We start from the raw sequence: 16,613 nt of genomic DNA on the forward strand, positions 1-16,613 counted from the left end.
AATTGCAGCTTTGGTTCTGACTTCATTTTGTTCTTCGAATGATACACCGCTTAAGTCTTTCTCTGCCTTCCTACCCCCTCCAGAGCCCTGAAGTCATTGAGTCATATCTGTAATTTGAGTAGTTTGACTCCAGAATCTGGTAATGTGAAGTTAATACATTTTCTGCTATTTAATCACAACTTAATTATCTACTATATATAACTCATCTTATGTACTAAATCCCTGAAATTTGAGGACAAAATTTATATACTACAGTCCCCACCGCTTACAGTGGGTGCATTTGTGTGAATGTATTTGCCCGCTATAGGCGATGGCCAGTATTAACGGGATATCGCTGTGATATGGGCGTAAAAGTCCTCAGTTTCCTTTTTTTTTGCTGAGTGACCGATCTTAATGAAACTCTCTCTCACTCTTACTGCAGGGGAGATGAAGAAAGGGCATTGAGTTTTTTATTGGTGATAATCTGACAAAAATCTGTAGTCAATTTCATAGAATCACTGATATTGCGGCAAAGGAGAAGTTAACAACGCTAATTCACTTTTCCGCCTGACTGGCTTCGACCAGGATTGCTCCCAGTTTGATAACCCCATCTGCCCTCACCAACTCCACTCTTTGGCCAACGACTGCACAGAATACACACTTTCAAATAGTCTGATCAGGGCAGGCGGTCACCCTGAGCCTAAATTATGCCGTCTGGAGAAATTGACTCTAAACTGACTAACATGGAAACCAGGAGAGTAAATTTAAATCCTGTTATTCACAGAATCCACCTAATTCATTTCGATATGATCAGAGTTTAATTGACACAATGATCAGTGGGGAAAAAGGAAGACAACAATTCATTAAATTGGCAGAGGCCCTTAATATAGCTGTTTCTGCCTGAAACAAATGGAGCACTTTAACTGGCAGCTTTGAAATTGGCTTTAATGCAAATAGCTTTAATGCAAATGGATAATGGTTGTCACACAAATGGACAGTAATGATGTTTATCCTTATTCAAATACCAATATTGATACTGGGTAGAGGCAGTTAGTAAGCAGGCCAATACTCATAAGTAATATGAGGAAACTTACTTCTTTCCAAGGTGGCGTGCCACATCACATCTTTTAAACCCTTCAAGATTGTACAGTCGTTTGGCAAGTCTTCTTGCAGGATCTATATCTGTTTTGCAGCCATTAGCCAAAGTATCAGTGCTCCCTTGTTCTAGAAGCTCTGTACTGCCCATTTCTGAATCAGAATCAGATAGGACTTCCTGAAAGTTGGCATCACTAGAAGCAAAAGACAGAGATTTTGTTTTGTAAAGCAACTCCAAATTGCAGTTCTTTTACTTAACTGGCTACATATAATAACTAAACAAAAGAGGGTAAAATGATTTGAACAATGGATGTACTATAATAACAAACAAACAGTTCAGGTGTACATACTGCCTTGAGAATCAGTGCTTTGCTAGTAATAACAACAACTTGCATTTATATAGTGCCTTTAAAGTAGAAAAGCATCCCAAGGTGCTTCAGTGGGGCAATCAGACAAAACTGATACCAAGCCGAAGGAGGAGATATTAGGAGTGGTGACCAAAAGCTTGATCAAAGAGTTGGGTTTTAAGGAAGAGAGGGTGGTGGAGAGGTTTAGGGAGAAAATTCCAGAGCATGGGCCTAGGCAGCTGAAGGCATAGTCGCTAATGATTGTGCAAAAGGATTGGAGGATGCAGAAGAGGCCAGAGTTGGAGGAATGTAGCGTTCTTGGAAGTTTGTAGAGCTGCAGGAGGTTACAGATAGAGGCGAGCAAGGCCATGAAGGGATTTAAACAGAAGGATGAGAATTTTAAATTGGAGGCATTGTAGAACAGGGAGCCAATGTAGGTCAGCAAGGACAGGAGTGATGGCAGCAGAGTTGAGTGAAATTTACAAAACATGTTCGCCTTAGAGCAGGGAAGGCCAAGAGGAGATTTGATAGAGGTGTTTAAAATCATGAAGGGTATAGATAGAGTAAATAAAGAGAACCGGTTTGCAATGGCTGAAGTGTCGATAACGAGAGGGCACAGATTTAAGGTGATTACCAAAAGAACCAGAGGTGACATGGGGAAAAAATTCTTTACATGAGTGGTTAGGATGTGGAATGCACTGCCTGATAGGGTGATAAATACATATTCAATAGAAGCCTTCAAAAGGCAATTGGATAAATACTGGAAGGAGAAAAAATTGCAGGGAGGTGGGGAAAGAGTGAGGGAGTAGGAATAACTAAAATGCTCTTCGAAAGAGCTGGCGCAGACTCGATGGGCCAAATGGCCTCCTTCAGTGCTGTACTATTCTATGATTCTATGGAGAATAGGAGACCAGCCAGGAGACCATTGGAATAGTCACATCTGGAGCTGACAAAGGCTGGGTTAGAAGGTAGAATTAGGCGGTCATAGTGATGGAGAGGATGTTGGATCCGAAGCTCAGCTCTGGATCGAATAGGATGCCAAGGCCGCTTACAGTCCAGTTCAATCTGAGACAGTGGATGAAGAGGCTGATTCAATCAGTGGCAAGGGTATGGAGTTTGTGGCAGGAGCTAAAGATGATGGCTTTAGCCTACCCAATGTTAAACTGGAGTAAATTGTGGCTCATCCAAGGCTGAATGTCAGTCAAGCAATCTGACAACACAGAGGCAGCTGAAGGGTCAAGGGAGGTGATGGAGAGAGGGAGCTGGGTGGTCTCAGCATGCATGTGGAAGCTGACAGGAAGTCTTTGCATAATTTTGCTAAAGTGCAATATGTGGATGAGGAAGAGGAGGTGGCCAAGGATAGATCCTTGGGGAACTCCAAGGAAGTACAAAATACAGTTTTTGTAATTGTGATCAAAAATCACTTCCAGAACAAGTCACAATTCCAAAACAGGCTTCAACCAGTAATTCAATGTAGCACATTTCCCAAATCCAGTTAGAAAAAAATCTACAAATTAGTTCTTTGACAATTGAGTGTGGGACAGTGCAACTGGGTTTCACATTAATGAAATAATGAATTCTTTGTGGAGAATAGTGAACTAAATCATTTAATTGACTATCTCCTCTTAAGAATCAATCCAATTTTAAAACAACTTTCACTAATTGAAAAACTGACAATGAAAAACTAACAAAGTGTTTACTCTCTCTTTAATTAAAACAGGAAATGCTTTAGAACCGTTAAATTTAATCTGAAAGTAAATATTATGGATAGATCGGGAATAAGAGGAAAAAAGGATTAAAACAGTGGGATACATTTTCTGGTCAGGTGTTTTAGTCATACAGTGTGTGAATAGTATCTGTTAGTATGCTGGGGCCCTGCCTAATTTTGCAGGGTCTTCTTAAATCTGGTTTTTGGAGCTTGCCCAAAGGGCTGCTTACAAGCGGTGATTGGTACATTTAAGGGATGCGGCCACTTATAGGTAAATAGTCTCATATGGAGATGAAATATTTGCAGTCTTTTTCAGCCTTTACAAAGGTTGTCAGGCTCTTTTATCAAACTCATCCCCATCTTCAAATCCCTTCACAACCTCACCCCACATTCTGCAACTGCAATTTGTGTCTCCTCCAGCCTTGCATCCCATCCTGCATCCATCAGTCATCTGACTCTGGTCTTTTGTGCATCTCCCTGTCCCTTTGTTCCACCATTGGTGGCAGAGCTTTCAACTGCCTCGATCATACTCTTTGGAACCACCTGCCTAAACCCCCTCCCCCCTTCTCCATTTCTCTCTCTATCTTTACAAGATTTCCCAAAACCCATCTTTTCAACCAAGCTTTTGGGCACCTCTCCCAACAGTCACACCATGGCATAGTGACTACTCCATCATTCCTTATTTTAATTTTTCTTCCTCTCATAAAAAGTACCTTAGGGATACTTTCTATATTAAAAGGCACTATATAAATGCAACTTCTTGTTGTTACAGACCTGGAACCTGTGTATCCAGTTCTACAGGGTCACTGCCTGTAAATGTAGATTGGAGGTTCCGGCAGGTAGGCACAATCTGTCTCCAGTGCAGCCTGATCGGACATCCCTCCATTGCTCCTCCTCTTCTTTCCAGGTAACATAAGTAAAGGTTGGGGGGGGGGGCGTTGGAGGGTATCCCTTAGGAATGCAACAAGCCCAGTGTTATGGACATAGCAAATACATTTGGCATAAAGTCTCCTGACAAACTGCACAAGAAAAAATTATTGATCTATCATATCAATATATAAATTAAAGTTATAGATACATAACCTATGGAAAAACTCACATATTTGCAAGTGTTGTGCATGCAAAGTGGACATCACACTTGCACCTAATTGGCTTAACAAGCCAATAAAAAAAGAAAAAGAACTTGCGCTTACGTACTACTTTTCACATCTGCAGTACATAACAAAGTGCTTCACCGCAAATGAATTACTTTTGAGGTGTAGTAACTGTTATGGTTCAAGGAGGAATATTGGCCAAGACACCCTCCTCTTTTATTGAACAGCACTGTATGAACAGTGCCCCATAAATTGCCTGAAGGGTGCCTTCAGGGTTATGTGGGGAAATGACCTAAAATGGAGCTTTATCTTGAAAGTTGACAACATAAAATGGAGTTCAGCTCTTAAGCTGAATACTGGCAAAGGCTTTTAGCTAACTCAAGCAAAGCTAACCAACACCCAGGCTTTTGGCCATAGAATCTTTAAAATAAAGATCATAAACTAATTAAAGCTATAAAACCTCTAGGTTAATTGCACCAGGAAGATGTGTGTTTATACCACAGATATTTCTCACTAGTATGAGACCCCATTATCTCTAGCTTAGGTCTCGGGTGGAACACCTATGTTACCTTTACCCATTTGTGAGAAAAAAAAACTCGAGAACTGCCAGATCAGTAGGGGAGTCGTACAAATCATAGTTACAAAAAGGTAGAAATTGGATAGTGCCAGCATGGACTGGAACAATCACTGCGCCTGCTGTAAGTTTCCAGGCAGCTTGTCGGCGAAGCGGTCATTAATTTAGGGCCGCTGCAACGCCAGCAGTGGTGTTTGGGTAGATCTGGGTGGTGGGGCGGTGGCAAGCGTGGACTGGCAACTGTCTTCGGGACTGCCGTGGAGCCAGGAGGGACATTCAGGTAAGAATTTTTAATGAAACTTACCTTTTTGGTGGCAGCATTCACCGTGGGTTAAGCCACATGTAGACCTCATTATCCTCAACGCGGCCTGCCCTCATTAACAAATGCAAGGGGCATAATGCCTGGGATGCCTAATAAATGGGCTTCACGAATTTAGCAATGGGAGCAATGCCTTTGCAGATTTGGTACAGAGCATCCATTTGCTAAATTGATGTGCTTTGCGTCAGTTTTACATCTGAAAATTAGATGCCACGCATACCAATTTCTACCCTATAGTCCGTCTTACTGGGGAAAAAGCTATGCCTCCGTGACAGCCACAGGACTCCACATTTATCTGGTTTGATTGGCAGAAGGGGGAGGGACCTTCTAGCACCAGTGTCATCCTGACTGGTTAAGTGAATGTAGGGAGATCGCCCTTTAAAATTAAGATATAAAAATAGAGGGTCTGCACCCCTTGGCATAATCAGTGCTGGATAATCGGTAGTCAGCAATAGTAAACAGTCTGTAGTAATCTTATTCTAGAGAGCAAGCTGTTTCTCTCTCTGTCTTTGTAGAAGTAGCAGTCTTTTGGTTAGTTCACTAGGTTCGCATGGTTCTGTAAGAACCTTTACCTAGCAGGCACAGAAAGGTACATTTTAGGACAGCATATTAGGACAAGGAGTAAAATACCGAATTGCTTGTGAGGCTGTATCAGTCAGTTGGATTTGTGTCTACTGACCCAGCAGGCACAACACCATGACAGCAAACTACCTCTACTCGTCAATTCCTACAGATAATTATTTAATTAGGAAAGGTACATATTTTCCTTTGTCCCACTTTGTACTTCAAAGGGATGGGAGATGTATCTCACCCAAGTAGGCTGTAGTTCTTCAGTTCTTCCTCTTCCACTGTACCATAGCCTATGTAGAGGTGGGTACGTGGACATTTGGTGAGGAGAGACTAAACTTCATGTACAGGTTTGCTTTAAGGATGCTATCAGTATCATTAAGATAATTAGTGAGGTCTTGTGTTAGTCACTATCCGATGAATTCCTACAGTATAACAATACATTTGGCCTGTTTGGATGTGGCACTTAACCTAAACTCAGCCAGGAACAGCAAATCAAGCATCCAGATAGCCAAAAGTGCTCGAAGGTAGATACTGCAGCAACAGTGCTGCAGGCAGCCTGCTGCTTTATTGCCAAGTCATGTACTCATTTTGTCCACCTTGCAAGGATTAAAGCTTGAGTGCACGCTGAGATTTTAAATCCAAAACCTTTTGGTCCCAAGTCCAGCACTCAATGAACCCTGGGATAACAGGATATAGCAAGATGCATTTCTAAATTTCACTCCCATACTTAATGCTTTGTTCTTGTTTGATTCCTGGTAACCTCTTTGTCTCTCAAATCAACAGTATTTCCTCGATCTTAAAGTGGTCTATGGCCTCTCTAACTGGAGCACCAGTGCCACTCTGTGGCTCAGCCAACTAAGTCTGCACATACAGTACCTGTCAATTTTTATGTAGGATGGCATGTCCTCAACAGTCTACTGAATATTGGTAATGGTATCATGAACTTGATTGATAGATTTGAATGTCAGACACTGTTGAGTTGCTAACTCATAATTACAGTGATTGAAAATACTGCTGTATTATTAGATTAACTATATATTTACTGCTTGAATTTGATTTTGAAATTGATGTGCAATACTGTAAAGAAAATTACAAATTAAAATTGAAGGTCATCTATAAATCTCCTATTCAAGAAAGAAATACTTTGTAACTGCTATGAAAAGCCAAACAAAACTAGGAGGAGGGGCAAGGGAATAACATTTATAACCATGAGAATAGTATAAAAACACCAGATGGCAGCACTTAACCTAAATGTGTTTTAATCATTTTCTACTCCGTAACATCACAATTTGATTGTATGACTTTCAGTCCTGTAATATTAAGAATGTCTGGAAGATACTGAAAGGTTCAATGAATCGCAGTATGAATCCCACTGCACAAAGGAGCCAGTTAAAATGGAACCTGCACTTGGTAGGCATTTTCATTTTGTTGTCCCTTTCCATTGTTTTGTAAAAAAATGTACAATTGACTATAGAAAAATACTTTAGCGAATGATAGAATGGTTACAGCACAGTTGGAGGCCATTCAGCCCATCGAGCCTGTGCTGGCTCTCTGCAAGAGCACTTCAGCTAGTCCCACTCCCCAACCTTTTCCCTGTAACCCTGCATTTTTTTTTTCCTTCAGGTACTTCTCCAATTACCTTTTGAAAGCCATGATTGAATCTGCCTCCATCACCCTCTCAGGCAGTGCATTTCAGATCCTAACCACTCACTGCATAAAAAAGTTTTTCCTCATGTCGCCTTTGATTGTTCTGCCAATCACCTTAAATCTGTGTCCCCTGGTTCACGACCCTTCCGCTAATGAGACCAGTTTCTCTCTATCTACTCTGCCTAGACCCCTCATGATTTTGAACACCTCTATCAAATCTCCTCTCACCTTTTTCTGCTCCAAGGAGAACAACTCCAGCCTCTCTAGTCTATCCACATAACTGATGTCCCTCATCCCTGGAACCATTCTTGTAAATCTTTCTTACTCGCCAACGTTTCACACCAATTCGACTACAATTTTAACCTGCTCTTCTGAGCAAGTTGAGGGGGACACCCACGGGAAACTAGCAGGTCCTTCTTTAAATATGCACATTGGGCTCCAATGACAATCGGTGGAGGGGAAGAGTCATTGCTGAGGCCAGGAATATGCTGCCAATGGGAGAGCTGGGGGTTGGACATCAGAAAGTGTGTTCATCCAGGATGGAGGGGAAGGCTTTCAACATCAAGAACTTAACAGTGAGGCGCTGGGATGGCAGGAATGACGTATGAAGAGAGGTTGGGTCGATTAGGCTTATATTCGCTGGAGTTTAGAAGAATGAGAGGGGATCTCATTGAAACTTATAAAATTCTAACAGGACTAGATGCAGGAAGGCTGTTCCCGATGGCGGGGGAGTCCAGAACCAGGGGTCACAGTCTAAGGATAAGGGATAAGCCATTTAGGACTGAGATGAGGAGGAATTTCTTCACCCAGAGAGTGGTGAACCTGTGGAATTCTCTACCACAGAAGACAGTTGAGGCCAATTCATTAAAAATATTCAAGAAGAAGTTAGATATATTTCTTAAGGCTAAGGGGATCAAGGGATATGGGGAGAAAGCAGAGACAGGATACTGAATTTGGATGATCAGCTATGATCGCACTGAATGGCGGAGCAGGCTCGAGGGGCCGAATGGCCTACTCCTGCTCCTATCTTCTATGTTTCTATGCTAACAAAGTGACACATCTAAATTGACAAGTGGGGATATAACCAACAGGAGCAATCACAGGGCCTACTGAGCAAGACCATGGAAACAGCTGCTCAGCCTCATGGTTTCTTCAAAGTTCAGCCCAAACATTAACTATTTTTATGTGGGAAATTCTGCTCCAGCTGGACTGGGGGGTGGAGGGAGGAAGCCAAAAAAAATTCAGGGAGGGCACAAAGGAAATTTGTGGTGTGAGGCTGGAGTGGGAGCCTGAGGAAAACCATAAAGACAGGTAGCGGCATTGTTGATCACTGTTAGTGCACAATGCCAGTTAGAGCAGTGACATCCAGAAAGAAGTTTTAATAAAAATATTTAAATTCAGTTTGCTGTAAAGGCAAGCAGATTGAAATACTGTCACCCAGTGGCTTGGTAATGTAACTGCATGCCTACACAATGCTGTCTCTCAAGACAAAATATCATCATATACATGTATTAGTAAGGGGTTCACGCAGCCAACGTTATATTTCAGCTGTTTTAATGTTATAAATGCTGATGGTTGGTGTGGAGTTCCTCTATCGGTACATGGCCATTGGGGTGGTCCACACCCAAGGTCTACTTGCCTTTCTTTCGCTACATCCCTGGGCCACAGGGAACTTCTCCGGTTTGCCAGATTTTCCAGGCTTTCCTCCCCATCTGCTATTCTGCTGTAACCATTTAAACCTCCTCCATCCCTTTTGTCATTTAATCACTCCTACTCTCCACCCTATCACAGACCCTTCCTTTTTGTTCTTTTCCTGCCCGTCCCCCACCCCCTCCCTTTTCCACTGGCTCTGTATTTGCTTAAAATCTATTTATCTCTAACATCTTCCAGTTCTGATGAAAGGTCACAGACCTGAAATGTTAACTCTGTTTCTCTAGTCAGAGATGCTGCCTGATCTACTGAGTATTTCCAGCATTTTCTGTTTTTATTTCAGATTTCCAGCATCCGACGTATTTTGCTTTCACTTCAGAAATTATAACTCATCTAGAACTCTATTGTCATAACATATCCCACACTAACTCCCGCTCCACTATTAACCATATCCTCATCAATCTTCATCGGTTCCCTATCCTCTAAAATATTGATGTCAAAATCCTCATCAACAAGGTCCTCCATGGCCTCACCCTTTCCTACTTCTGCAGTTTTCTTCAGCCTTACGCTCCTGCACAACCCTCTGCTCGTCTGACCCTGGACATCTTTGTCTTCCCCTCCCGCCACTGCACCTCCAGCCAGAGCTTTCAACCTTCTCAGCCCCACACTCAAGAATGCTCTACTTAAACTCCTCCGCTTCACTGGATCACTCCCCTCCTTCAAAACCCTTCCCAAAACCTTCCTCTTGGATCATGCCTTCTCCCAGTTGTTTTAATGTATGTGAAGCATTTTGGGATGCTTTATTGTGTTAAATGCACTATAAGGGAGATTTTCTGCTACAATGCCCCAGTGCACATATCAAGAAATTATGAACACCCATGATTTTCCATTCATTAAAATTATTAGATGGAAAATCATAGACTGGGAGCACACAATTTCCTGATAATTACTCCTGGCATGTGCTGGGACCAACAATGTGGAAAATTCTCATCATGTAAGTGTAAATTTTTGTAAACATACATGTTTAAAAAAACAAAATGTTTAACATAATACACACCAAAATTAGTTTACACTAAAACTGCTTTTAGTCTATTTACCTGATGGAGTTAACTATCTTGCTGATGTCATCTTCTTGTTCATCTCTCTCGCTGTGTAAACCATTTGGCACTGACTTTAGAGAGGACCTGCTCAGCACATTCTCAGACCTGCTACTGGTGAGTGAATGTCTCAGTGGACTGTCAACACTTCCCTCGTTCATCTTAGAATGATGTTCCTGGTCATCGCTAACTCCAGCTTCCAGGATTTCTCGCTGTTCAGCAACCTGAACCAATTTCTGCTGTAGCAGTTCAGGGGTTTCCTTAATTCGTTGTTGAATCAGTGGTGTGAGTGGGGCCTCAAAACTGATACAACTATCTGTCTCATCAGTCAGTGACAATACATCCAAAGAATCCAGGCTACTGTATGAAGTGCCTTTCATAAGATCAGATTCCACAATTCTTTCAAACGTAGAACTGAAACCATCTCGACTATCCTTCATTTGGACTTGTTCTTTTTCTACAATTGCATCATCAGGCATCATCTCTCCAGCTAGTAACCTGTCATCAAACCATCACAACAAACAGCATTTAGAGACATTTTAACACTGTAATTAATAAATTTACTCTTTTACTGAACAAATAGAAATACTTCATCGAAAACATTAAACATTTTGTAAATGATTTTATCCTGCTTTAAGTTTTAAAGCATCGCTTTTAACATCTGTATATTCGAATTAGCATTGTTAATCTCTCAGCTAATAATGTCATTTTAAAATGTGGATGGGCAGAGCAGACTGCACATTCGCATCTGCCATTTTCCAGATAATGCACAGCAGCATGATAAATGTTGTAGGCTTAGTGCTGTACTCGCTCCAATTTAGAGACTAGGGACAGGCTTGGTTAACAGAACAATAGACCAACTGCTGGACTATTTTAAGAAGCATCCTCTGCAGAGATCAGGTAGTTTATCTAATTTAAATAATCAGAGGCATAACCAGCATTTTAGAAGACCCTCACAACCTTGCTTAACATTTCCAACTTCAATATATCTAATATTTACTGCTTTTATTGTCCAAGGATGGGTTTGGTTCACTTTGCCTCCAATAGGACAGAACTTGGATCAGAGACTCCTTTGCAAGTTGCAGCATGGCTGTAGTTAGCATCTCTCAGGCAGAGCAAAGTTTGAGTCCGACCTCGGGACAAGGTCTTGGCCTGAGCAGAGGCTGAAGCTAGAGCTGAGGGTGCAGCAAAAGTAGTGGTATGCCTAAGGCCTGGGGCTGTTGCTAGGAGTGCAAAGCTTGGTCTTGGAGAATAAGAGCTGGGCAGTCCCAGCTACACGAGGGTCTGAAGTGGAGCTAATGCCAGGGTCAGCAGCATGGAGCCAGTCTACATCTCAGTTTCAGGACAGAGTGTGTAAAGGAATAAGTATAGCCCCTGGATGTTCTATTCTAAAACACTTTGGGGGCTAAATTCGGTTGATTTGCACCTCCCGTTCGCTCCTCCCTCTCGGGGCGCTTGCTGGGAAAAGTCGGCTGCGGGGGCGCTAACTTTTTCGGGGCGCTAAAATTAGCCCCAAAGGGAGCGCTACCCAATTTTTACCCCTTTAATTTATTTGACACTTTGTGTAAATTTCTCCTAATTGGTTATTCTTCCCTTTTCACCATAGTCATGAATATACAGAAATAAAGTAAAAATTTATTTTCAGAATCCACAAATAGATGTGAATAAATATTGATTCCATCAACCTGATTGTTACACTTTATTACTCCACTTTATTACTCCTGGTAACAGATTAAAGTGTATGGAAAGCCGAGGCAATTGCTTTCAACATTTTGTAAACATGCTGGAGAGAAGGTCATTATACTGGATTTTATTAAAATGACAATATTATTCTACTTACTAGACAAGAAAATAAAACTGGAAGTGTTAAAGAGTGAACTGCATAGTCTCTATTCTTTTTTTCCTGTCTACTTCCATTTGGAAAAGGATCACCACTCTTTAAAGAAATAATCTTATGACTTGAGACTTATATAATTATAGAGGAAAACATTGCAGTACAAGCGCCAAGGCTCCTGGGGTGCTGGATACACCTGTAGCTATAAAGTGAGGTCAGCTCATTGAAATAAAACATAAGCACTCCCAGTACACTGCACATGATGCACTGGGAGCACACAAGTGTCAGAGGGTTGGAATATCCTGCTCCAGCAGCTCTGAAAGGGTTGCTAGTCACCTTTAAAGGGGAACTAGCAACAAATTTAACAGCAGAGGCAAGGCACAGAAGAAGAACATTGCCATTCCAAAATACAGCTTTGGAGGTGCTTCTGCAGGAGATGCTACAGAGAAAGGTGGATCTTTTTGGAGTTGAAAGAAACATTCCAATCAAGAATACCATCAGAGCAGCCAGGATGGAGGGGTTACATTTTTAGGTTTTTACTCCAGTTACTTACTCTTGATAATTTTGTTCTCTGGTTCCACACCACAGATCACAGCAGTAGGCAGACCCTCGCTCCCTATGATCCAGAAAGTGCTTTTACCTGGCCAATGTCTGGGCAGTCTATAGCATGCCCAGGAATCGATCAGAAAACCCTCATCGCTCTATTTTGATTTATGGTTATACCTTATGCCCGCACATGATCTACCTTGACCTCAGAGGACAGTAGAATAAATGCTTCTCTATGATATGGCTTAAGCCACAATTTAACAGTTTTATTAAACAGTAAATGGATAAGTGAACAGAAGCAATAATACACTATAGATTTACAGCACTTACAGGCTTAACTATCCCACCTCCAAAGAGAGAAAAATAAGTTATATCTGCTGTGCTAAACTGCAATGCAAACTAAACTGGACACGTTTCCCTAAATAATAGCTTTTCAATGCTGGTTCGCTGTGAACTGTGTTCATGGGTGTCTCTCTGATTTATCTTTCTCTTCTCTGCTGTCTGATAGCTTCAGATAGATTGTTCAATTGGAACAAGGCATGCTGAAATATAAGCGCCACATATTGGAATGTGCACCCTCACATGCAACAACAACTTACATTTATATAGCTCCTTTAACGTAATAAAACGTCCCAAGGCGCTTCACAGGAGTGTTATCAAAAACAGAATTTGACACCGAGCCATATAAAGAGATATTAGGGCAGATGATTAAAAGCTTGGTCAAAGAGGTAGGTTTTCAGGAGCGTCTCAAAGGAGGAAAGAGAAGTAGAGAGGCGAAGAGATTTAGGGAGGGAATTCCAGAGTGTAGTACCTAGGCAGCTGAAGGCACGGCCGCCAATCGTGGAGCAATTAATGTCGGGATTGTTCAAGAGGCCAGAATTGGTGGAGCGCAGACATCTCGGGGGTTATAGGGCTGGAGGAGATTACAGAGATAGGGAGGGGCGAGGCAATGGAGGGATTTGAAAACATGGATGAGAATTTTAAAATTGAGGCGTTGCTTAACTGGGAGCCAATATAGGTCAGCGAGCACAGGGCTGATGATTGAGTGAGACTTGGTGGGAGTTAGGACACGGGTGACAGAGTTTTGGATGACCTCAAGTTTATGGAGAGTAGAACTAGGGAGGCCAGCCAGGAGTGCATTGGAATAGACAAGTCTAGAGGTAGCAAAGGCATGGATGAGGGTTTCAGCAGCAGATAAGCTGAGGCAAGGGGGAAGATGGGCGGTCTTAGTGATGGAACAGATATGAGGTAGGAAGCTCAACTTGTGATCAAATATGACACCAAGGTTGTGAACAAACTTGGTCAGCCTCAAGACAGTTGCCAGGGAGAGGGATGGAATCGGTGGCAAGGGAACAGAGTTTGTGACGTGAACTGAAGATAATGGCTTCGGTCTTTCCGATATTTAATTGGAGAAAATTTCTGTTCATCCAGTGCTGGATATCGGACAAGCAGTCTGACAGTATAAAAACAGTGGAGGGTTTGAGAGATGTAGAGAAGAGGTAGAGCTAGGTATGATCAGCGTACATGTGAAAACTCACACTGTGTCACCAGATGATGTTACCAAGGTACAGCATTTAGATGAGAAACAGGAGGAAGCCAAGGATAGATCCTTGGGGCACACCAGAGGTGACAGTGCGGGATCGGGAAGAGAATCCACTGTAGGTGATTCTATGGTTACGGCTAGAAAGATCGCATTGGAACCAGGCGAGTGCAGTCCCATCCAGCTGGACGACGGTGGCGAGGCGTTGGAGAAGGATGGAGTGGTCAACCGTGTCAAAGGCTGCAGACAAGTCAAGAAGGACGAGGAGGGATAGTTTACCTTTGCCCCAGTCAATTAGAATGTTATTTGTGACCTTAGTAAGAGCCGTTTTGGTACTGTGGCGGGAGAGGAAACCTGATTGGAGGGATCCAAACAAGGAGCTCCCGGAAAATTGACATCGAGTTAGGAGGCGACAACACATTCAAGGACTTCAAAGGAAAGGTTGGAGATGGGGCAATGGTTTACAAAGACAGAGGAGTCAAGGATTTTTTTTTTGAGGAGAGGGTTGATGACGGCAGATTTGAAGGAGAGGGGGACAATACCCAAGGACAGAGAACCGTTAACAATATCAGTTATCATGGGAGCCAGGAAGGGAAGTTGGGTGGTCAGCAGTTTAGTGTGAATAGGGTCGAGAGAGTCGGTCGGTCTCATTGACAAGATGAGCTTTGAGGGGGCATGAGGGGAGATAGGAGAGCAACTAAAGAAATATGCAAATTCAGGGTTAGGGCAGGGGGGAAGCTGAGAGGAAGATAGGCCCGGAGGGCTAGGGGAAGGGAGCAGAGGCAGTTGAACGGATGTTCTCGATCTTTTTAACAAATAAGTCCATGAGCGCCTCACATTATTATTAGAGGTGAGGGAGGAGGAGGCAGGGGAGGGTGGTGAAGAGAAGCCTGGTGTTAACTTTGCCTTCCTGGATGATCTTAGAATAGTAGGCAGTTTGAGCGATGGACAGCAGGACCCGATAATGCTTTATATGCTCCAGCTATATCTGGTGATGGATGGTTAGACCACTTGTCCACCAAAGATGTTGAAGTCTGCATCCCTTGGAGTTAAGGGAGCGGAGATGAGGGGTATACTGGGGGGGGGAACGACTTGGATGCGAGAATGTAATGGTTTTGCAGCCTCACTATTGGGAATCATAGGCATATTCCTGACAGGTGAACTTCCACATCTGGAAAATAAGCCTATACCTTTCAAAACATGAATCAGACAAGGCAAATTTGTCTCAAGAAGAGCAGTTAAACATATGTTCAAATAAAACCCACAAGATGCTTATATTTCACTGAATGGCTTTACTCTCAGGTGCCCGATGCAAATATTCAGGGGTAATTGTCTAATCTTGTGCTCCTGGTGGGCAAGGCTCCCCATCAGGAACACAAAGTTTGAAAATTACGCCAACATTTATTCTGGGACTGTTGTGGATCAAAACAAGCTGGGTCATTTTCTGTGAGTGAACCTAGTTGGTAATGGCATATATACGCACAAAAAAAATGATGATAATTCATAGACAAAAAAGCTTAACTTTTGTCATAGAATGCTGCAGAGAGTTACTTTTTTCTCGTTGGTGGCCTGAACCTAGGAGAAGGTAAGGAAGAAATCCAATGGGCTACAGAAAGTTGCAAATAAGCGTGCTCACACTTTGCATACAATGTTGTGTAACTGGCAGTAGTCACATGTCAGGATTTTTTGACCATTTTTCCACAGAAACAATTTGCAAATAAGGGTCCATTACAATGTTTTAATTTTCTAAGCAAAGCATATTCCTAGTTTTAAAAAAAAACTAGATGAAAGGTGGTTAATGTTAAATATAAGTTGTTTTCCCCAAAGACTAAATAATAAACAATGTGTTGGCTTGTGTAGGTAACCGATGAACAACTCACACCCATTGTATTGGGAAGTCCTGTGATTGCTGTCTGTCTGTGAAGAGGCAGATACAAAAAAAAGACACAGGGACAGAAAAAAAGTTATTTAGAAAACAGGAAGGCTGCAAGGACAATTGGGTTTCATAAAGGGAAAACTGAGAGCCTTTGCAGAGGTAAAAAAAATAAAATGCAAGAGGACAGGTAAAAGACATCAAAGTCAAGTAAGACAACCCGCTGATGTGGGAAGTGTGGCATGTTCTTTATTGTGCATTATACAAAGATAGGTTGTACCAATTGAACGATACGAATCTGATCATAACTGTTACTCTGAATGTTCACTTGCTAAACCAGTTTAACATTTCATATCAAGCCTCATCTCACCAAGTGTTCGCTCGGTCTTCATTTGGAGAGATTGAAGCCGCTTCAAGCCTTCATGTAAAATGCATAATTATCTAATCCAGATAACTATGGGATGCTATTATGTCCCTGAGTTGTATTATCATACACGTAGATATAGAGCAGTGTTAGTCAACTCCCATAAAAAGACATCTCAGCTCAGGCTGCTTACAAGTGTGACTGATCCCACTAAACCAGAGAAGGTACATATGGAAGACCCAAATTTATAAATACACAAGCATCCCCATGTTTCACCAAGGCACTCTACATTGGTGCCATTACAATGCTTTGGGCATGTGGTCCTTGAATGCACCAAACACCAAGTACATTGCACACACAAAGTACCTGAATGCGC

At 42.2% G+C, this 16,613-nt stretch overlaps 1 protein-coding gene across 7 annotated transcripts in view; it reads right to left on the bottom strand.

The window, feature by feature from the left end:
- Nucleotides 1-16,613, bottom strand: part of psd2 (pleckstrin and Sec7 domain containing 2) — a 301,948-nt gene that overhangs the window by 136,271 nt on the left and 149,064 nt on the right. For all 7 annotated transcript variants that reach the window (XM_085995221.1, XM_085995220.1, XM_085995215.1 and 4 more), the window contains 2 exons: nucleotides 10,081-10,578; nucleotides 1,074-1,268 (listed from right to left, as the gene is read on the bottom strand). In XM_085995221.1, the coding sequence (XP_085851347.1) occupies nucleotides 1,074-1,268; nucleotides 10,081-10,578 (693 nt within the window). The remainder of the gene's footprint in view (nucleotides 1-1,073; nucleotides 1,269-10,080; nucleotides 10,579-16,613) is intronic.

This window comes from Somniosus microcephalus, chromosome 8 (genome assembly GCF_052327205.1).
Source record: "Somniosus microcephalus isolate GS21.2 chromosome 8, FLI_Smic_1.0, whole genome shotgun sequence".
Taxonomy (NCBI): domain Eukaryota; kingdom Metazoa; phylum Chordata; class Chondrichthyes; order Squaliformes; family Somniosidae; genus Somniosus; species Somniosus microcephalus.